Raw genomic sequence first — 23,054 nt, 5'->3', positions numbered from 1 at the left:
CTCGCCGCATCAATTACATAGCGCTCAGATCGAGAGCGCTATGCTATAACGTAAACGATTGATGCCACAGAAGCCCACAAACTTTGGCTATGCTTGTGACAAAATTCGTGGCGTGCAGAAAACTAAACGCGCGGGTAATATCTAGAGCCATAGACAAAAACTTATTTGAGTGAGCAAAGATGCGGAAGCTCGTAAATTAACCTGCATGCAGTAACCTTCGCGTGACGAATGTAGATGAACGATATGAAGTGCTATTTCTGAATCATAATTTGAAGCTTTTGCAACTAAAAACAAGTGTTTTGCAAGAAATATAAAAATTTAGCTTCTAGTGTACCGTTTCAAGGCTCATCAACTTTACCACCAGCGCTGCAAGCGCCAAGGTGTGGCCGTTCGCTCGCAACTCTGCGCGACGCCAGCGACGCCATTTGTCTCTGGTGTCGCGGTGGTGTGTCGTCCGCGTTGCGTGTACTGCGTTGGCGAGAGCTTTTTTAACGTATTGCAAGCAAAAAAAAGCTTCGTCTCGCAGCTCACCATGTCGGCTCACGAACAGATGCGTCAAATGCTGGACCAGCTAATGGGCACCGGCCGCGATGGTAAGTGCCGTCTTTTTTTTTTCTCCCAAGTGCGAACCGTTTTTGAGGCGACGGTTAACGTCAGGCCTCTGAACAGCGGAGACTGCCGCGGTGGCACACCTTTTCATTGCGCTCTTCGCGTTGCCGTTTACGTGGACTGCGGTACGATTGCTGCTTTGGACGAGACGCTGCTTAACAAATGTCGCATACGCTCATTGCCTAGACCGATCCGGTCACCGTTCAATTGCGACAAAACGGAAGTAATAATTCACGCAATGCAACGCGGAGCCGAGTTTTGCAATGGCTGCGGCGGCCTGAAAAATCTGCGAGGCCCTAGTTCACCCGAGGCGCGATTTTATTCCTAGCCGGCTTCCTTTTCGTTTCCTTTCTAAAGGAAGCTTTCTTGGGCGCCTCGCTTTGAACGTGAAGCCACTGCTCCGTAGCGCTTTCAATGTAGCTGTATCAGCGTTTCTCGGGAGTGTTTGCACAGCCGCGGAGGCGGCCAGCGCTTTTTCCGTGTCGGGGAAGATTTCGATCCACATTGTTCACTGCGCGGCCTTTTTTTTTTTTGTCTGGATTGCTCACTCGACTGCGCAGTCACGCCGCTTGCGCGTTTAGTGTTTTCTTCGCGGGCTCTAAACGGCAGGCTGGGGAAAGGAAAACTGGGTGTCACGATTGATCGACCTCTAACTTCCCCGTGCGCTGAGGCATTTGCCGGTCGGGCCAGGGTTTGTGGCTGCTTGTTTCGTTTCTAGCGGGCACCTCGTTACGTTGCATGTATTGTATGTACAGAGCGTTTCTGCAGCGATGACACACACTGAACGACGTGGAGAATAGACATCGCGGACTACCAACTCTTATTTACTAAAAAATGTATATAAACGTAGAAAGGTGTGTCATATCTGAGTATGTAAAAACATGCGCAGAGCATACATTTGTTGAAGCTTGCCTGCGTAAACTGCAAATTTGCTGCACATATCCCGGGAAGTTGACGTACAGCTGTTGCTTCCAATTGTCCTCACAGTCTGGTCGTGATCCAATGCCAGCTGATGGTGAATAAATTTCAGCTCGAAGTGTGTTCTTGTAATGCAGATCCTTTTGTGTCATTCCGTTCGTGTTTTCGCTGTAGAAACTGCATGGATAACGAAACTAAGCTAGCCCGCATCCATGCCCTTGTATTGTACAGCCTTGCGACAGACACCTTCACATCTGCTGGTTTTGAAAGCACGATCGTGCACCAAAGACGGAGTTGTTTTTGTTGAGGGGGTGCTTGTGACCCTCCCACGTAGCATTTTTCAGAAGGCCTTTTCATCAAATATGTCTCATTCCAGCCAAGGAATTTGCATCGCCACTACATGGGGAAGCTTAAAGGTGGAACTCGCCAATGTTCATTGTGCACAGTGTGTCTGAAGTGAAAGTTTCAGTACTGAAGTGCAGTATTTTATTAATTTGCAGAGCTTGGAAATCTGCTTTAAACCTCCTGCATTTAACCCTTTGAAACTCCATTTTTTTGTTTCATTGAGAAGAAACATTTTCCTGCCTAAATAGTGTATTCAGGCATTAAAAAAGACCATTTGTTAGTTTTCCAGTGCTAAATACTAGTAGTTATTTTACTTCAGGGATATGCAAAATTTCATACAAAGTGTCATAATTAATGAAAATAGTCACATCGAAACGCTGACCAATCAAGTAAACACCCGAAGGATCGTGGCAATAACTTCTATTTCAAATGTGCACATCATGCTTGAAATTGTGAAAAAAAATAAAATATCACTATTGGCGGCAAAATATGTGTTCACAAAAATGGTGGATGACGTGCTACCGTGCTCACTGTTTCGCGAAATTTTATTTATTTCATTCCCTATTATAGCATAAAAAACCACACTCTTTACAATGTGAAAGATGCAAAATTCATCTGAAATAAAGAAATCGCTGCTAGGTGCAATCACTCTCAAGGAAAGCTGCGGGTTTGCTCTATACACAATTGTGTACGTAGCGTGTCAAAGGGTTAAGAAACTGTTGACAGTATCCACGAATAGCAGCAGCAGATTTTGTTTTCCATCCTGGCCACCATGGGCACTTGCTGTTGCTGCTGCAGTTTTACTCTCTCGAGACCTGATCAAAAAATATAGACACACATTTTTAAAAAAGTCAAGGTAGACGCATCCTTTTAGCATTTACAGAATATTCTCAACCGTTGGAAGCTGCTTAGAGCCTTGTTTGCTTTTAGCCTTCTATGCTGGGTGGTGCTGCAATTGCAGCACCCCCCCCCCCCCCCCTGGAGTTCAGAGCCTTTCTCTCCTATGCCTTTCACAGGAAAGGCCGTATAGCTTCATGCCGTGCGTCTTCGAACAGGAGGACCCGGTTCGCAGAGGCCTTTGAGATGCCTGTGTGACCAATATATTACTTCTTTCAGGGTGATTGGTTGTCGACTTTGTCAGGAATAAGCGATGCATAATGCATTTTGGTATGCATTGATGTAAGGGAATGCATCTTTCTGGTCCAGTTAGTGAACGCTGATTCGTCATGTGGAAACCAGTTACGAGGACAATAAGAATGGGCTAGGGGGCGTTTTGCAAGCACTGTCAGGTTACCAACTGGAGCTTCCTCTACCGCAAAAGGAAAAGTATAACAGTTGTGCCTGGACAGTACCAAGTGTTTTGGGTTGCAACATTACGGCAAATGAAAAATCTTGGCGAGAAACTAAGGACAGCGCAGCAAGCCATGAAAAGGAAAGGCTTTAGACGGCAAGCTTGAAGAGGGCATAGTGAAATAGGGAACAAACTCAAAATAGTGACACCCTGGCAGATATCAAGTGTAGAACTGGGACAGGCCTTGTTATGCAGAAAACAATTACTGGTAATCATTTGGTGTAGCGGAGTGGAATCTGAGTGCATTCCAAGAAGAGGAAAACTTAGCAGGGGTTGACTGTTTTTCAGGAGGAGGTATGAAATTAGGAAGTCTGCTGGAATACGACCGTAGGTCAGCGTTACCGGAACTCGACCGCGGCGGCCGCGTTTCGATGGAGACAAAACACCAAGGCGCCCGTACGCTGTGTGATGTAGGGAAAGACTAATACCCTTTGGGAAACAAAATAGTGTGCCTTATTTGCATCTCGAAGCGGCTCCTTATATCGGGTGGTATCAAGATAACTTCAGAAGTTGTTTCTCCTATCATTTCTCTGCCTGGTCATTTTTATAGAGTGATGCAGACTTCTTTTTTTTTTTTGAAGCGATGTTTATTGCCTCAGGGCATAAAAACTATGAAATGAGAGATGAGTAAGATGCTTAAATAAATGAAAAAAGGTGGGCTGATCTTATGAAATCAAGAAGTGAACGATGATATGGACCCTGTGTCCATGATGCAGACTTGAATGGACTCGATAGCCTTTTCTGTATAAAGTTGTTTCTGTTTGGCATTAATGTTGACATTGTACGCTGTGGTCCCCGTTATCAGTGAATACACATATTAGACTGGCATCCTTTGTTGCATCAATTTTTTATTACTTCATATAGATTTATGGATTTTGGTGCCAGTGGCACTATTTCCTCAGCTTCAGTTTACAATGATGACGTTTTGGTTTCGCTGGTGGCGGATTTTAGTGGTCCTTACTATGGCAGGTATAGCCATATATGCGATTACGATAGATGTTAGGTTAAGAGACTGGAAGCAAGCGGAGTGGGTGTGGGAACAAATGCAGGTTAAGGACATCCTAGTCGAAATCAAGAGGAAGGTATGGGCTTGGGCAAGGCATGTGATGGGAAGGCAAGATAACCGCTTGTCCTTCAGGGTAATGGAGCGGGTTGCAAGAGAAGGCAAGCGTAGCAGGGGGTGGCAGAAAGCTAAGTGGGCTGATGAGATTAAGAAGTTTATGGGGATACGTTGGACACAGCTGGCCAAGTACAGGGTTAGTGGAGAGACATGGGAGAGGCCTGCGATGATGATGACTGCAGCTTTGTGTGGGTGTGACAACCCTAGCCCCACCTCTTTTGCCTGTTTCTTGTTTTCGCATCTCTCTGGGTCAGGTCTTGTGTTCTGTATCACAACAGCATGTTGTCATGGATGAATGGGCACACATCAGTTGTGCTCAACAGTGGCTTCTAAGGTGCACTTGAACTTATGGTTTCTTACATTGAAAAACACGTGGATGGACGTAGGGAAATGGGAGAAAGTGCTAGAAGTAATCGGGATGAATATAATTGTTTACAAAATAGTCTTTAAAGGAGTATAGACACCTAATTTTCATGGCATGTTTTCTATTCTACAATGGTGCAGAAGACACTACTATGCATGAATCACCATGTGGTATTTGCCTAGGACTGCTAAATAATTTATAATCGAATTTTTCTGTCATGCTGTTTCAGTTTCGCTTTCAACAGCCGAACAATATAGGTAACGTGAGCCATGACAAAAGTGCAATATAATTTCTGCTTTTACATTTGGTGTCATTCTGGCTCTTGAGGCAGGCTGGCTTTTAGCATTGTAGTGAACTAAAACTAAAAAGGAGTGATCACATCTCGCGTGACCTATAAGTACACTTCGACGCCACAGTCATCGTTCAGGTGTTGAAACCAACACTGAAAAAGCACAAGAGAGAAATTCGATTATAAATTTTTCAGTGGTCATACGAGAATATCACATGGTAATCCTTGTATAATAATGCCTTGCGCATCATTTCAAAGAAGAAAACACGCAACCAAAAGGTAGGTGTCCATGCTCCTTTAAATAAACCAGGTCACACAACTGTTGATACAAGCGTGATCAGGTCTCGTCAAGCTGTTTGATTACAGCTTTTAGCCCGGGTGAACTACCAGCCTTTCTGGTAAATAAATAAATAAAGGTGCCACAGGAGGTGTCTGTCGCAGGGACTGAATCAGGCAACGCTGCATGCAATGTACACACTTACTGCAAAAGAAGAAAGCTGGGGCGCAGCGTGCGAATAAAGGCAGGCATTGCGTGGGAAGGGGCTGTGCGTGTGCGGGGCTTTGCCGGGCTATACACAGGTCTGTTCCCGTGTTTTTCCAGGCGAAGCACTAAAGAGACGCCCGTCTCTTGACCTGGAACCGGGAGAGTGTAGTTGTTCAGTGCTGTACTTTGCGTGAGTCTTTGGCTTGCCGATATATCTATACATATATATATATATACCTATGTCTTTATGTATTTGTGCTCGGGGAGGGGGTTGCTCTCCCCTTGAGTTAAACCAAGCATCTGGCGCCTGCCAGTGTGGAGACACTGCTGATTGTTGGAGATGCTAGAGTTGTGGGCGGTGTCCTGTGTGCCGTTTTCTTAGATCGCAGCTATTTTTGATGAACTGATGTCAGTGCAGTTCCCTTCCTTGAGTTTTCTGTGTACATGCTTGGGGACAGGAGGCTTGTGAGGTCCTGTTTAAAATGTGTGAGGCTGTTACTTAACACTGATAACTCATAAGCATTGGAACATACTAGAAACCACTTTAGCAGTGAAAGCAGTAGTGGAAGGCGCACGATTTCAACATAATTTTTTTTATTGACAAAGCACCTTTTGTGTTTAGCTCAGCAAGGCTACTAAGCTAAGAACGAGAATTAACCTAGTACACAGTTGTTGCAGCAATAGCCTGCTAAAATAACACCCTTGTTGTCTTCATTGTTAATTGACCGTGGTGGATAACTTTTTAGCGTGGCCTTTATGGGTATGTACGAATGCATGAGGCAGATACCTGTTGTGTTGAGTGTGTGCGTAAAGAAAGCTTCTCATACTTCTGAAGCAGTGACAGCTTAAGTGATACAGTTAGTTGGCTTGTGTACTGATAGCCACTGTTTGTTCCTGCAGTGGAATTCCTAAACCTGCATTCGAAACCTTCTGTGGGAGTTTCAAAACTAATCATCGCAGCATCCTGTTGGAGGCCTAGCTTTTCATAAACGTAATTAATATCCAGCAGTTTCTTTTTGTTTGTTTTTCATCTGACCAACAACACAACTTAAAGGGACACTAAAGGGGAATACTAAGTTCTATTGGACTAAAATTATTCTCTGGTCGTGATTGGCTCACCGCTGTCACGTGCAGTACTATTTTGACAGGGACCATTGAAGTAGGAAAGCATGCGGTGTGGTGAGTGCTGTCGAAGTACAAGGATGAGAAGTGTGGCTCAGTGCCATCCAGGCATCATGCACCGTAACTTCAGAAACGAAAGCCAGGCCCACACTCTTAAGGTCACTTGCACTCTTTCAGGATGGCAAGAGCGCCATTGCATGAACGGTGATAACCGAGTGTCATGGCAAGGCAGTATGATAGCGCTGCCCATTGATAAACGCTGTAACAAAGGTCCATTCGATAGGTGGGGATAGTGGTTTTGTATTCATTCATTTTATGCTATTTTCCACTGACATACATGTCATAAATGTGACGTAACGCCGCTGCCATGTCAGTGGATTGTAAAAAAGGGAGGAAGTCTAAATCTGAAAGTTCCTTTGCTATTCTGTCTTCACTGCAATCACCTTTCTGGGCAGAAAAAAAGGCTGGTATCATCCCCAGAGAGTTACTTGTTATTTCAGCATATGTGAATGTTCTGTTGACGTTTCCCTTTAGTGTCCGTTTAATTACGTACAGCTGTAGGTTCCTGCAAAAACAGCAGTGTCGACTTAAGGTTTACGGATTAGCGCGTTAGTCTCTGCTCGCTGCTAGAGGGTGGGGTAGTCGGGGAGCCGGGTTGCAGGGCTTGGGAGGGGTTCTATCCCGCATGTTGTCTGCATTTCGGCCAGAAGCGGCGGCCGCCAGCAATTCCTTCCTCTTCCTCCTCACTCGTGAGCCGTGCCACACACTTGAGCCTTTGGCGCCGTCCCTCCCCCCTTCGAGCCGTAAGTGTCTATTTTTTTTTTTTTTTGAAAACCACCATGTCGTCGTCATCGTCGGGGAGCTGCACACGTTTCGTACGTAGATTCCTTCTCTCAACTCCTCCTCTCTTGTTCTGCTCGCTTGACGTACCGCACACCCCCTCTCCCGTACGTGAGGCGGGGGGGAGGCGTGCATTCCAAGTTTATTGTTGAACATCACCAGTGGATAGTGTCACCTCTTACTGTGTGTGTGTGTGTGCTGCACTTTTCTCTGCGAAAGGGCATAGGAAAGAGAGAGAGAGAGAGGAAGGAAGGAAAAGAGGCGGCGGACACACAGGAGCAGGTGGTGGCATTGGGTTTCAAGCAGCGCTGTGGCCGGTGTTTGGGGAGCTCCCCGGTTTTGGGTACGTTTTTAATGTGAGAGGACGGCGAGCAGCTCTGGGTACGTCAATGCACTCCACCGGACAAGCACAGTTTTCTTCTTTTTTTTTTCTTCTTCTCTCCCCTTACTGTTTGTTGTTGCCTTTCTTTTGTTTTTGTTTTTCTGTCCGGCGGGGTGCTTCTTGCTGTCTCATTCCTTTTGCCATCGCGGAGTGTGTTGTCACCCGCTGAGCCGTGAGCATGATCACCGCACGTGTCAATATCAATCTGCCTTTCCTCGTTTGCCTGTTAACAAAATGTGGCGAGATGCGACGGCACCGACGTGGAGGGACTACTGTGCTTTGCTTCGTCCGTTTGCGGCAAGTGGTGAGCCAACATGAGCATCATCGCAATGCTTGGTTATGAGTGTGAAAAAAAAATGTAACACCCATTGTCATTTTGTAGTTTGAGTGCCCAATCAATGGAACAAATTTTTTTGTAGGGGAGATTGGGGCGTTGGGTTTGGGGGAGATAAAGACTGAGACTGAACACTGTGAAGTGTTGTCTCAAGGCGTCAGTTATGCTTGGTTTCATTAACGCACTTTGCCCCCACGGGGCAAAGCTTTCCCTTTTGGCTTCAGTGTACTAAGTACTAGTACCGTATCATTGTCATTTCGTGGATGAAGATTACTGAGCGAACACAGTGCCTTTCGAAATATTTTAGTGGTTGTAGATTTACTGGTGTGGCATGTGCAGGGCTGTAGGACTTCTGCTATAGAAGGTTCTTGTTTCAGTTTTTAGCGTCCTCTGTAGTCGTCACTATGCACACTGGAGTTCTAGCGGGTTGTCAGCAGTAGGTTTGCTGTTAACATCTGGTTCAGTCTGGTGCTAGGGTCTTGTTTCCTTGTGTCATTGCCAGTAATGTGCTGCCTTCATAGATGTCTCTCGGCATTGTTTGACATTCACAGCAATGGTTCATTCTGACATGATAGGGAAGTAGAACCACCATGTCTGTACAGTATTTTGGCCACAAAACATCGCTGCATCTTGAGGCCTCTGGCACTTCTTTGGTTTTCGTCAAGCCAAGCACGGATAGTTGTCCTCAGTTTGAAAGAGTTTTGTGTAGCTCATAAAGTCTTGCCAGTGTATATAGCTGCTTTTTTGTGCAGCCATGGCAGAGCTTGTTTCGTTTCCCAAGGCAACAGTATTCAATATGCTTCAGTCACTTAAAGCTTCCTTTCACACATTTGTCACTGCGTGTAATGGCCCTTTTTTTTTCTTTGGTAGCTTAAATAGGTAGTGTTGGTGATCCATCTGGTTAGCAAGATGTAGCTCGTTGCTAAGTATGGACCTCAAATAGCTTGGCATTCCTAGTGCTGTGCACGGGTGTATTCAGTTCGACTGAAATCACACCTATTGTTGAAATAGTGCCAACAAACTGCCATATGCTTTGGCAAGTGACAGGTGTCTTATGTGCGAGCAATCTTTGTGAGCTTTTCTTGGCTCTGGAAGAAGCTGCATTTTGCAATCAAAGGAGGTGCATGTTGGAAGTTCCTTGGTTTGTTGCTTAGGTCTGCGATTTGTTCTCACAGCAGGTTATTGTGTGAATATTCTGGGGATAAAGGAAGAGGCAGTATTCAACTCTATTTCTGCATTGCTAGCAGGTTTTTATTCCTCACAATCAACAGCGGTAGTTTTCTGGCTCGAGTCCTTTGTGAGTGTAGTTATCGCGCGGGCAGGTTGGCTGGCCCATTCCAGTTGCGCACAGGTGAAGAGGGCACATTGCATAATGGGTAATGGGTAGGGTGTTCAGTGTGTGTGTGCTCGTGTGTGGTTGACCCGACCGCACAGCTGCGATCCTGCTTTCTTGTTGTAGGCGAGAACAACCGCTACAAGGTGCACTTTACGGACCCCCGGGTGTGCAAGAGCTTCCTCCTGGCCTGCTGCCCTCACGACATTCTCGCATCTACAGTAAGTCTCTCACAGCAAGTGCACGTGCTTTGCTTTTTGCACACCTTTATATGTACCTTTTTTATAAGGCATACTACACAAGCAGTATTATTACAAGAACCCTGAATTGTAATTAACACTGTGCAAAATCACAATTTGTCTGCAGTGGAGCGGAAGGTAAGGGGGCAGGCGAGCTGAGAACACTTGTGGAAGCCGCCATGTTGCACTTGTTGCTTCCGCTTCACTGCTCACAAGTTGTGATGGGAGCAGTGAACCTCACAACATGTGAGCAGTGAAGCGGAAGCAGTGAGTGTGACATGAAGGCTTCCACAAGTGGTCCATAAGGGGGGGACATAAAAACGGCACACTTAAAGAACCTGTCCCATCACACTTCCACGTGAAGAAAGATAAGTTGTGAGATGGACCATAGTGGGGAACATGAAAACGGCACACTTGTTGAGCCTGTCGAATCGCACTCGTAGCTTCCACCTCATTTAATATTATTGGGTCATAGTGCGAAACATAAGAGCAGCACACTTGTGGAAGCTGTCATGTCATTGTTGAGTTGAATAATCTTTATTAGTTCGAGTTGGGGTGAAGACCTATTCACGGGAGAGGGGGAGTAGGGACAGGGACATCACATGTCTCGCAAGCTCCGGGAGGGTGACTCATCAACGTGGGTCAGGCCCAAGCGTTGTTGCTTGGTGTAGTCCAAGCACTGAATGTCGTGATATGTCTTTCGAGGTGTTTTCTCGTTTTCTCTCGACGTCTTCGTTCTTGTAGTTCACTTGACTGCAAACAAGTAATGGAAAGGAGTGTATTGGGGGAACATGACAAAGCGCACTTGTGAAAGCTGTGACCTGACCCCCGTGGCTTCCTCTAAACCGCAGCCAACTTGTGAGAAGGGAGCGCAAGATCATCAAAACAGCGCACTTGCAGAAGCCATAAATTAACACTCGTGGGTTCCACGCCCCTGCAAACATATTGAGAGCACATTATAGGAAAAGAGCTGGCTTGCTTACTGGGTGACTGATGCTGCTGAAGAAGCACTGCGGTGGAAACCTGCCATTGACGCGAGCAAGTTCGACTGCCCCATGATAAACTATCGCTGCATGTGCACAGGAAATGCAGTTTATCCTGGACATGTCGAATTATTGCACCTATGTAGTGAGCAGCCAGAATATTCCCTTCAAAATCCAGTGAAAAAGCGTAGCACCATTGTTCACATTTATCGAACTCCCATTCACCGGAACATTCAGTCTGTCGTACGGTGCGCACTGCTAGTGGCACTTCTCTTATCGGCGCTCCGGCGATCGCTTTTCATGTTGAGATTGGTAGGCTGAACAGCCTTGGCCACCTGCTGGCAGCGTGAGCACTGTAAAATCGCATGATGAGGTTAACGTCGGGTATGCTTGGGAGTAGCCTTTGGTTTCTAGCTCTTGTTTTCCACGTGTGACACCGCTGTCGTTGTGGAAACCAACTGTACCGTAATTTTAATAAGCGATTATCAGATTCAAGTAGTGATGGTAACAGGATTAGACCTTTTTGTGATTGGTAGTGGATAGTTCCAAAACACTGTCGAGTGCAGCTTTGATGCAAAGCAGGCTAGGCCTACCGATGACTAGCAAGTGCTGCGCTACCAGAATGCCAGAAGGTGGCGCGTCGCAGCAAGAAGCATGTCACAAGCGTGAGTGCAGTGTATTCCTGCTTCTAGGCTATAGGTAAGCTGTTCGTTGCCATTTTTTATATATGGAATTATCGGTGTCAAATATCGGTTTTGAACATTTCGCGATCCCTTATAGCTCGATGTATCTGAAATCGTAGTTATTTTTACAAACATCAGGTGGTGCCCTCTACTTGCGGGTCACTCTAAGTTGTCTGTGGCATTCCAGTGCTGTGTAATATGTATCTGATATCGTAGTTATTTTTCCAAACATCATGCGGTGCCCTCTACTTGCGGGTCACTCTAAGTTGTCTGTGGCATTCTAGTGCTGTGTAATATGTATCATATGGAGTTTATATGTATCATATATGTATATATATGGAGTTTTACATGTCCATCTCTGCCTCTTTATCTGACCTTTGCCATATTGCTTCATGCGGCTATCCTAAGAGGCTGTTCTGTGTGTGTCTTCATTTTCAGAGGATGGATTTGGGTGACTGTCCAAAGATCCACGACTTGGCTTTGAGGGCTGACTATGAGAACGCCTCCAAGAAGAAGGACTACTTCTATGACGTGGACGTGAGTTGTGGCATTAGTTTGGAAAAGGCTGACGTACTGAAATCACGGGTGAACATTGGGGGGTTATTTTCTGTGCTGCTTTATAAAAGGAAGAGGGCAATCTGGAGAGAAGTGGCCAAATTTGCTGTTCCTCAAATTGTGATTAGTCAAGTGTACCATCGGTCCCCACTCCATGTTTGCACCTCATCAGCAGTGCACAAAATATTAAGGCATTTGATATGGAAGATGTAAGTTTCTTGTACATAGTGAGTCCTTTTGATTTGCTCTTGTACCAGCACTTGCATCTTGCCTTTAGCACTGGTTATTGGTTCAGGGCTTAAGTTAGATCCTAGTGTGTTTTAGCTGGACACTTTCTACATACTTAGAGCTAAACATAATGCGGTATGTCTGCATTTCTAGGACTTCTGATTTGATAAGTTGCATTTAGGTGAAAAGTTTTTGTAGAAAAGGCTGTGTAAATCTTTTGCTTCATTATTATCTTTTTAAGTTCGTTTGGATTGACCGCTATTGAAAGCAGTGGTGTAATGCAATGCAGGAAGTTAGCTGTGGACTTGTTTTAATTGCCGGTACAAATGCGAATGTCTGTACTTCTTTGGGTTTGTTGCCGTGCCTCTGAGAAAAGCCTTTTATTTGTGTTGTGTCATGGGCAGGCTATGGAGCACCTTCAGAATTTCATCAGCGAGTGTGATCGGCGAACGGAGCAGGCCAAGAGGCGGCTGGCAGAGACCCAGGAGGAACTAAGCGCAGAAGTGACACTCAAGGTACGACCGCCGATTGGTTGACTGATCGAACATGTCTCTCCGGTGCAGTCATCCATCTACTAAGGTACCGGGACGCTGTGCTTTCTGCAATGAAGGCAGTGATGTTAGTATCACTCATAGTGCGAAGAATGTTGGTGCTGGATTCAGGGCTGCATTTTTGTCCTAGTGCAGTTGGAAATTCTTGTTTTATGCATTAAGCTGGCCTGCCAAAATTGTCCCTTGAGTCTGCCACAGATACTGAACATGGCAGTGCAAAAAAATGCGGAGAAAACAAGAACCACACGTCCTTCTTATCGCAGTTTTTTTTTGAGCTCTGCATATTCAGTTGTTGATAGTGCACCAACTAACCCAATGTATCTTTTTATAAAATGTGTGCACCACACAGCACACGCAACATACGCCAGTAGCAGAGTGTTGTCACCTGTGACACTGGGCCCATTTAGTACAAATGTGTGGTGTGACCTTTGACTCTTTGCAGCTCAACCGTGTGCACGAGCTGGCGGAAAACATGGGCAAGAAGCTGGCCGCAGCAGAGGCCAAGGGTGCCGACGGCAATGTCGAGGAGTCGCTCAAGCTCCTCGAGGAAGTGGAGGAGATCCGGCGGAAGAAAGCTGAGGCAGAGCAGGACTACCGCAACTCCATGCCGGCTTCCTCGTACCAACAGCAAAAGGTGAACTGAACAAAGCCTGCTTTTTCCAGTTTCTAAAATTTGCCAAAGCTCTTCTCTGTGTTCTGATTGCATCTGCCAAAGCGGCTGCGAGGCCCTGAGCAAGCAACAAGGGGAGTAGGCAGTATGCGTTGGTCGGCACTGATCAGTCTTGAAGGGATTCGTTGCCAGTGCCAAAAGGCATTGGAGTTAGCAGTGATGATAGATAACAATCAGTCAATCTTAATTTTCTAGCACAGGCTGGAGGGTTACGTGGCCTCCGAAACCCTCGCTTGGCTTACAACTTATATATACGATACAACTATAAAAACTTCCATTATGATACACCGAAAGAGAGTACGTTAAGGTACGTAACATAAGATACGTAACGTAAGATACGTAACTTAAGATACGTTAACGTATCTTACGTTAAGGAACGCTAGATATAGATGGCAGCTGCGATGTACCCAACAAAGTGGGACAGATGTTGTACTGAACATTACATAGTAGAAATGAACGAAGCAAATTTCACTGTGCAGTTCATAATGCATAATGCTTAGATTAATAACAATAGAATCAAGAAAATTCTTTGAAAAAAAAATACAATAAAGTAAGCAATTAAATATCAGGGAAACAACAAACAAGCTTAAAACACAGGTGCAATATGTTCAAGGTGTGCAAAATAATGTTGCAACTATTTAATTGCTAAAAGCTCTTAGTTGAGTATGGTAGGAACAGTATAGTCTGATGCTTGTAATTTGCAATTAGCACAGAAACCATGGGTCTATGATGCGTGTGCATGTATCTCGGACATTAGCTGTTCAAGATCCAGTAGATATTAAATGATTCTTTTAGGGCTCTAGAAATTGAATGAAAAGAGGTCAGAATACGGGACCTGTACAAGTGTTCTGTCTCTATCAATTGATATTTTTTTTAATAACTGTCGATGCCAAAATATATATGTAATGTTAGCTATTATACGAACAATTTCATTTGCAGAACGTTGTCAATTTCTGCTGGCAGTTGGCACAGTGACAAGTAAATTGTTAGTGTAGTGAACTCTGTCCACCAGCATGGCTCGCAAATTCATAAAATAAATTAAGGGCAGAAGAGGGTTAGACGGCCTTTGCTCCTCCCAATCCAGCCATTCTTCCATCTCTTCACTGTGTGCAAGCTTATGTCAGCGTTTGGGATTCCTACCATTGACATCTATCAGCCCACCTCAGGCAATGGCTGGTCGTAGTTCTGTTCGCCACCAAGCTGATGCGCCGTCCCTTGTCTTTGTCGTTGCAGCTGCGTGTGTGCGATGTGTGCTCGGCCTATCTGGGCATCCACGACAACGACCGGCGGCTGGCCGACCACTTTGGCGGCAAGCTGCACCTTGGCTTCATCGCCATCCGTGAGAAGCTGGCCCAGCTCAAGCAGACAGTCACCGACAAGCGCGAGAAGGCACGCGCCGACCAGATGACCGAACGCGAGGCAGACCGCCGCCTGGCTGCTTCCCGGGGTGGGGCTGCAGCCTGGCGATCAGCTGGCGGGCCGGACAGCCGTAGCCGAAGCCGGAGTCCCATCGGCCGACGCGGCGGCGCAGAAGAGCGGCCCGTGCGGCGTCGGTACGTCACCAGGACTCACTGAGTGTCCACGAAGTGCTCATCTCCAGATGCGCGTGGCGAAGAAAAGGGGCCAAACACTGCAACTTTCATCTCATATCGCGTTGATTGTAGAGCAGCTCCTTTCCTGCCACATTTAAGTCAAGCGCAGCGCAGCTGTCCCTCTTACCTTTGAGCACTTTAATATGAATTATAAATATTTACAGCCCCAGTTATGTTTACTTTTGCTTTATGACGGTGCAATGGAAAGACACACATGACATGCAGAGGCATTTGATCTTTATCTGTTGATATATTTTTTTTAAGTAACATAAATGTCGATGCCAAATATGTAATGTTAGCTATTATTATACTAACAGTTTTTTTTTGGAAAACAAAAATTGTCAATTTCTACTCGTAGTTGGCACAGTGAGAAGTGAACTGTTAATCCACTTGGAAGGCAGTTTGCCTGTTGGGCCTGGCTGGAGGAACACTCTGTACTCTACTATATGCTTAGAAATGCATATTGTGCTATAATAGTAACAAACATGTCATTTTTACGTGTTCTCAGCTCAACCTGTTTGGCAGGCTAGTGGGCCTGCTGCAAGCATATCTCTCAGGATAGAAATATAATTCTTTGTTTCTTGCTTGTCACGCCTGTCTCTGTTTATGTAGTGATCTCTACGCTGCCAGGTTTAGTCCTAGCTGCTCATTGGAGCTCTAGTAGCAGCAGCCCAGGCTCATCTAAGCCGTGAATCAGTGGGGAGAAAAGTTCTTGCGCTCCAGAGGTTCGAAATTTAAGGGTCGCTTTACAAGCTGCGCTGCAAAACCCAAGAGCAAATCCCACTTCTTGGAAATTTGGAAAGGATGAGAAGCATAACCAAATTGGTGTGCTTAGTTAGCATGCGTTATTTGGTTGTGTGTGGTTTTGGTTGCCTTTTTCAAACTTGCAAGTTGTTGAGCGCCCCCCCGCATTGTTTGGTCGTTGTTGCACAGGTCACGATCACGGGACCACCACCGCCGCAGCCGATCTGGGTCACGGGGTTCGTCACGTCACTCCCGGGGCTCTTCGAGAGACCGCAAACGTGACCGAAGCCGAGACCATTCCCGCCGCGACAGTCGCCACAGGCGGTCTTCTCGTGAACGGAGGCAAGTAGTGGGTCGTTCCCGGTTCAACTTCCCAAGTAGCACAGGAAATCGGCCCAGTATTGGAAATACTTTGGCTGAGACCTGGGGCCGATTTTCTGTGCTGCTTGGGTTTGTGTACTGGTTGGTTTGTGCTCGATTGCTTGAGGACTATAGTGGAAAGAGCGGGAACACAATGGCAGCCCATTTCTGTGTGCTTTGATTAGTGTCTACTCTTCAGTTCTTGTGGTCATGGTCTGTGCTGTGGACAGTGCGAAGTCGGGGAACGTGCCAAGAAAAGCTAGCGCCTAAAAAGAAAAGTAAATTCTCAATCATCTCAACAAAAAGTGGGGGGGGGGGGGGGGGTTTAGCGATACCATCTTGCGCTTGGTCGATGTCACTTTGTACCCAGTTCGCGAACACACAAACGGGCTCTTAAACTACGTTTGTGTGAGACAGTGTTGCGCGGCGGCCGCCAAGCAAGCACCTCCCTCCGATTGTGACGACGATAGCACTTGTTTCCCATTGCAAAGCTCCCCTACAGATTTAACCACGTGGTCCGTTCACAGAGTTTTTACGTCATTCGCTTCAAAGTATTTTATTTTTTATTATACTTTCAGACAAATTTCGGCCGTAAATACCTTCCGGGTGGTTAGAATCCTTTCGTTGTAACCGTTATTTCTCTGATAATTGTATCGTTGTATATGGTTTATTTTTACATAGGGGCAGTGAGAGAATTGATAAATCTAAAGAATTTGATCGTTCAAAGTGATGTATCGTTATATCTGGTATCGTTATAAGTGGATTACACTGTAGTGCTGTACAGTGGAACCCCGTTCATACGTTTTTCACCGGACCGGGGAGAAAAAACGTAACAGCCGGGAAAACGCAACAGTGAGGAAAGCTCCGAAAATGAATCAAAATGTGCAGTTTCAACTATAGACAATTTATTTCCACAGAGTGCGCTTAGGACTTAAAGAAATCCAGAATGGTGGCTTGCCGTTATTGCCACGAGCCTGCTTTGCTTTCGGGCCGAAGAGCGCGGCATTCCCCTCTATCTCGGCACGCTTCGAGATGATGCTGTTAAGCATCGAGGGTGGGAGACCAAGGGCCTTGGCAATGTCGACTCTCTTCCGCGCTGGCTGCCTGTCGACTGCATTTAATGCGTCCAGCTTTTCCTCAAGGGAAAGCGCCTTCCGCTTGCGCGACGCCGTCTAAGCACAAGTTCGACGTTCACGAGGCTTAATGCACAATGACGATAGCATGATAGAAGAGGAGTCGACCCGTTCAACAACCATGCGGCGACCGTAAAAGTGAGAGCACTTTTCACGAATGGCCACCTAGTGGCAGCCTCTCGAACTGGCATGCGGCTTCTTGCAGCCAGTTCCATAGCCAAGCCCGTCCAAAACTCGCCAAAAGTCAAAATGGCGGTTGCAGCGGATTTCCTACTTCAGCCCAGGCGTGTTCGGGGTGCTAAGTTGTGACGTATCATGCGGGAACGTTTTCACAGCTACTACGTAACAACGGGGTTCCTTGTACATTGGATCCTATGGAAGCTATGCCGGGACCGGATGAAAACGACGTAGCAGCCTGGAAAACACAGCAGTAAGGAACGTAACAGCGGGGTTCTACTGTATTTGGTTTGTACTAAAGGAGGTGGTTATATCAGATGCTTACAATTCACATTTATGACAGATGGGACAATGGGTTATTGGATGTTATGTTGGTTTGCATGTTTGTTGTGAATGCTTTAGCATCGCTCAAGTCATTGAATGATCTCCTCATAATTGTCTCCACATAATTGCCTGATTGCTGCTGAACTCACAGGAGTTGATGTCGTAAAACGTGAGTGTTGGAGGCTTTGCTTCGATTGGTCATAGTGCTGAAACTAACCAGCTGATTTTGTGCTTCCCTTTGGGGGAAAATAAACAGAAATGCGACAGAAATCCCTCGGCAGATGGTGCTGCACACGCAACAGGAGAAACAGCTGTGAGCTTGGGCGCTCAAAAAAATCTGCAGGCACTGCTATTGATGTTGGGTGACGTGACTAATATTGAAAGACTGGGTAGAAGTATGACAGGCTCTAAGAGGTTGTGCATCTTAAATAAACTCAAGGGGTCATCGTGGAAAAGACATTGCTCAGGCTACTTTGTGAATGAAAAAAAAAAAACATTCTGAGAGAAACAGCACTAAACGAAGTGGCCATGGAATCACTGCACCTCAAGAAAGGCCGCCCACAGTGTTTCATAGTGCTTGTGTTTTTCACTGCTGATTTATTTCATGTTGTTGAACATTTGTTATAAACGTGGTTGTAGAACTTGGGTTTTTCACAGAAAGCATGAGACTGGCACACTGTGTTCGGTGAAATGAAGTTATAAGACTACTTCCTGCGGTGCCATATCTGTTCACCCTTTTTCCTGGCATCAAGGCCGCAGCGTTAACAAGGTTTTACGTTATCTGTCACTTTTTTCATTGAAGTAATGTGTCTGCATGATTTCAGTGGTTGCGGGTGGGTTCATTCTTGGAGTCTCTCTCCCGTTGCTTGCAGGAGTTCGCGAGATAGAAGACAAGAGCGGGAAGATAGTGAGGAGAACCACAGACTGGAGAAGTGAAGTGTGCAGTCATGCGGTGAGTTCAGTGAACCTTGCCTTGCTTCCTAGAGCTGGGGCTCTCAAACTGGGTATCAGAGCGCAGCACCTTGGTGTGCTGCCACTGCTTACGAGGGTTCGAAGGAATTGGTGAAAGAAAACAAACGCTTTTTTAAGGGGGGACACTGGTCTTAAAGCTATTTTCATTATTTCTATGCCAATAATAATGAAATTTAACTACATTGCCCAGTTTTTTGTGCTGATTTCAAATATGCCTTTCTTTTTTTTCTAAGCTAGTTATTACCCAAGTTACATCACATTAATTAGTCATTAATTAGAACCTCACTACAATGAAAATGGCTCGGCAAAAATTAATTTTTTAAACATGGCTACATAGCCTAATGAATAGAGAATGCAATGTTCAAGGCAGTTTTTCCATTTTATCCATGTGTGTAATTTAATGAAACTTTGAACATCAACGTTCAAAATGTGCTTGTCAAGCATTCAAAAGTTTGCAAAATCATTAATTTTTGAAGCCTGATAGGGGAATTCTGTCTTGAACATTGCAACCCCTGCGCCTTAAGCTTCCTTTAGCAAAAGAAATTATATCTCTATCTGCTCTAGATGCAGAGATATCATTGTCCCAAAACAGCTGGGTGGCAAAAATTTGCAAATTGAGAAAAATGAGAAAAACCCAAATGGGCCACAATTTATTGAATATTCATGATGATATCTGCATATTTATATTTCCTGGGGGCTAATAAGCACCAGGCATGTAGTCTGACTGCTGCTTGTGGGTAGAGTGCCGCTTTTGCAGTGCCCGTTGCACACTTGCAGAAGAGGCCCGTTTGCGCATAGACTCGGTTGTTCGTTGCCTATCCTTCTCAGCCATCCTCTTCCTGTTACTTAGGCCAAGGTTAATGTCCAGCTCGCTGAGTATTTGGGAAGACGCTTGAAGACTGCCTGCATTAAAACGGACAACAGCCTCTGCAACAGCGGCTTGAACCGCAAATAATGATGCATGGCGCTCCTTTGGTGCCAGTGACCATATTAGCGAGTGCAAACTCTCGTTGCTGTTTTGAGTTTTTCCTCGCTGGCAACGCTCCAGCAGCTTTCGGTCTGCCAAGCGCTGATATATTGGCAATAGTGCCTTGCACACATGCAATGGCAAGCTATATCTGTGCTTCGGAGTGGGCTCTCCCTTTGCTGCGGCAGCATTTTGGCGGCACCATGAGCTTGGGCCCGTTGGGCACAGGCTGTGATTTGACACATTATCATTTGATGTAACGTGGTGATACGTGGCCATCACTGCCTGCTGCATTGCTTCGACATCTCCGGTGTGAGACTTCAGAGCCCAGCTGTAGTATGCAGTCAACTTGTTCACAAGGTCGCCCGTGAGCTTGCCTTTGCCACTGAGGCTCTCTGTTCCCTCGCCTTTGTGCTTAGCAATCACATTGCGCAGGGCCGTGCCCATGCGCTTTTGCACATGGTTTGTGCAGTCCTCTTTCTGCACTTTTATAAAACCATACACATCAGCCTCCTGCAGTGCCAGAAATGTGCGGCTATCTCCATCACACAAAACTGTCGTGTATCGAAGGCCATGTTTCTCTAATGACCTTTGAAACGTGACAAGTGCAGCCTGCACTTCCATTTCGCCAGATTTTTTTTCCGTGTTTTTCTGACACCTGTGGCTGCTCTTCCATGCCTCATACGATGGGTCACTTTCCGTAGGCCCGCGCTTGCACCCCGCACAGAAGTTGCTGAACACAACATAGTCTAGTACAAGTCCAGTGAACAGCTCAATCACTGCGGCCACGCCGATGTGCGATGAATGACCCCGGGTCATCCACGAACCGTCGAACGAGACAGCGATATTTCCAGGGTTGTCCAAGTGCAACTCTGTGTAGAGCTCGCGAACGGAACGGGCGCTGTCCATCATCACTTTTTCGGCTGCGCGTGTTGTCGCGGGCGTCAGCTTGTTTTTCATGTAACCTTGCCAGGTTTTGCTGTGAAGCCCTCTATGGGAGATATTCATTACTGCAAAGACATCGTTCAGTGCGGTTTGCCGATTTCCCGTACTTTGCATTGCCCGTGCAGCAAGAATATTAACAGTAAATGGACTTATTTTTTGGATCCCTTGAGCGCGCGGCGAACTCCACGCAGATGAAATCTCGCCGCAGTTCACGCACAAGAGAGCGAGCCTCACGGCTAAACCGTATTCACGATCACCTTTAGAAACGTCCACGTTTCCGCCACACACCTTGCACTTGACGGCACTCAGCAGTTCGGTGAAAGATTCCAGATTCACAATAGTGAACGCAGTATCGTGTACACTGCCGTTGGCGTCTCGAAGCGGGCGATCGTCGCAGTTGCCGATGAAATCCTGTTTCCTCTGCGTTGCTGAAGTCGAATCGAGAGCTTGTAGCTTTTCTTTAGCTTTCCCTTCGATTTCGAGCAATTCCGAACGCTGTAGCATCCTGGTGTCGCAGCGTATGCGGCCGCTGTGCGTAGCTGTCGCCGAGCTCGTTAGGCTTACTTCGACGTCCGCTGACGCCGCTTCACCGGCCGCTGGCTCTTGCGCATTATCGGTGCTTTCCGATGATGCAGGACGTGAAGGAAGGTTGTTGATTCGCTTATTTCTTTTCCTCTGACCGAACTTGTGCCGCGAGTGGAATTTAATCGGCGACATCGTTGTGCGTCGGTCTCGCTTCTTTCAACAAAATGGCGCCGGGGACGCGTCTGCCAGCGACCAGCAGCAAGCCTAGCAGACGAAGCATGCGAGAATCCGCCAATGGGAGGGCTCGTTTCAGTCACGTGCTCATATCAGCGAATCGGACCTCGCGCTTTCTTTGTTGTTTGTGCTTCTTTTTCTCCGCGGCCATTCAGGGCATGCAAGCACAAGCGGCGGGAAATTGAAGCGTAGAGAGTCTTCTTTCAAACGAGACCAAGATGGCTGCGATCGGCGCGCTGAGACGAGCGTTCCGGGGAGTAGAAAATGCACCGTTTTTATCGTCTGCTCATGCACAAAATCAGGTGACGCGGTGATTTACATTTCGTAATACGGCAAAAATATTGATTTCTGGGAGACAAAAGTTTGTGAAACTGGAGATTAATAGTTGTAGATTCCGAAAATGCCATTTTCGAAAATTCGACTTTTTGGTCATTTTTTGGTGCCAAAGACCCGTGTCCCCCCTTAAAATAAGGTGATCTGGTGTACGGAGGTAAGTGGCAGCCGGGTGGCCTAATGCACGTTACAATTGGTCAATGCCCTTTTTTTTCCAACCTTGAAAAATGGATGCGCATTGCAGTAGAGTACGTGTTAGAATAGAAATACGTTACTATTTTTTTTTATTTGCTTCGAGCTGAAAAACACTGCTCACTGAAAACAACTATCCTAGCATGTGAGCCGAGAGAAATCTGTGCCCTTACTAATTTTTATTTTATTTTTTTCCCCCCCACTTTTGCAGCTGTTCAAGGAAGATGGCGACAGAGGAATCCTGTGTCATTGCAGAGGCTGTATCTCTCTCACTGTCAACCTTTTTTGTATATACAACAGTGCTGTTTGGTCAGCAAACCCGCTGTCTCTCTCTTTGCCTTTCTTGGCGACATTTCCGGTTCCTTGCAGAGGTGGCGCCGTGTGCCCTCTTTTGCTTTCTTTCTGCATGCCAAACTGTCGAGACTCCACTCATGCAAACTGCACGGTATGTGCTTTCCCCCCATTTTTCTTTTGTTTTCAAACTGGACACATTACGAGTGATTGAAAATAAAAAAAAATTTGGGAGAACAGTAGAAGCTTTCTGTCATGTCTTGTGACACTTTCAAACTCCTTTCCCTCTGGTGGGTTGGAACCTGGTCTGTGTTCTCAGTGTTCACTAAGTGCCACTTCGGTGCACTCTGGCTGGAGTTCCAAGTGCAGAAGCAACCTCTGCACGGCTACACATTACCAGTCTTTCTTGCCGCATCATTTCGACTGAAACTGCACTTTACCTGTTGATTGGGATTGCCAGCATGGTCTCTGCCAATGCCCATCGAAATGTGGGGCATTGCATGGTACAAGTCTCGCCCCAGTAAATTTGGCCATGTCGATGTATGAGCTGCACTGCAAGTGGATTGTACAAATAGCCTCCTTCAAACCTAAACTGCATAATGCAGTATTGCCCACACCTTGACGCGAGCTTAACGCGCAGCATGATGATGATAGCAGGGAGACCCAGTCTCTAAAAATAAGTCTTATCGTATAGTTTGTTTTTTCTGAGCTTTGCACCAGCTGGGTTTTTTTTACGCTGACCATCATGTCGCCGGTATTTTCTTCTGTATCTTTGCTGTGCCAGCGCTCGTCTCGCTAGCTTCTATCTATGTGGTGCTTTACTCTCCGCCAAGGTGAGGATTCCCCTGAAACACAAAGGACTTTA

At 46.2% G+C, this 23,054-nt stretch overlaps 1 protein-coding gene across 4 annotated transcripts; it reads left to right on the top strand.

Moving 5' to 3' along the window:
* Positions 1–418: 418 nt before the first annotated feature.
* LOC144100956 (putative RNA-binding protein Luc7-like 1) lies at positions 419–22,428 on the top strand. Of its 4 annotated transcripts, none has more exons than XM_077633895.1 (10): positions 428–593; positions 5,598–5,670; positions 9,618–9,712; positions 11,835–11,933; positions 12,584–12,694; positions 13,173–13,364; positions 14,634–14,953; positions 15,926–16,078; positions 18,603–18,682; positions 22,110–22,428. In XM_077633895.1, exons 4-9 carry the CDS (start codon positions 11,838–11,840, stop codon positions 18,664–18,666), a joined length of 936 nt encoding a protein of 311 aa, XP_077490021.1. In that variant the 5' UTR covers positions 428–593; positions 5,598–5,670; positions 9,618–9,712; positions 11,835–11,837; the 3' UTR covers positions 18,667–18,682; positions 22,110–22,428. The 4 variants fall into 4 exon arrangements, with proteins under 4 accessions (XP_077490022.1, XP_077490021.1, XP_077490020.1 ...); XM_077633894.1 differs by having other exon boundaries at positions 5,598–7,785; XM_077633893.1 differs by having other exon boundaries at positions 5,598–8,128.
* Positions 22,429–23,054: the final 626 nt, after the last annotated feature.

The sequence above is a fragment of the Amblyomma americanum genome, chromosome 8 (assembly GCF_052857255.1).
Source record: "Amblyomma americanum isolate KBUSLIRL-KWMA chromosome 8, ASM5285725v1, whole genome shotgun sequence".
Taxonomy (NCBI): Eukaryota; Metazoa; Arthropoda; class Arachnida; order Ixodida; family Ixodidae; genus Amblyomma; species Amblyomma americanum.
The sequence above is the reverse complement of the archived record's forward strand: the minus strand, read 5'-3'. Positions and strand labels throughout refer to the sequence as shown.

Coding starts and splice junctions, on each gene's coding strand:
- LOC144100956 (XM_077633893.1), top strand. CDS start 8,059: ATGTGGCGAGATGCGACGGCACCGACGTGGAGGGACTACTGTGCTTTG. Junction 9,713..11,834: donor ACGACATTCTCGCATCTACA/GTAAGTCTCTCA, acceptor CTTCATTTTCAG/AGGATGGATTTGGGTGACTG. Junction 14,954..15,925: donor GAGCGGCCCGTGCGGCGTCG/GTACGTCACCAG, acceptor GTTGTTGCACAG/GTCACGATCACGGGACCACC.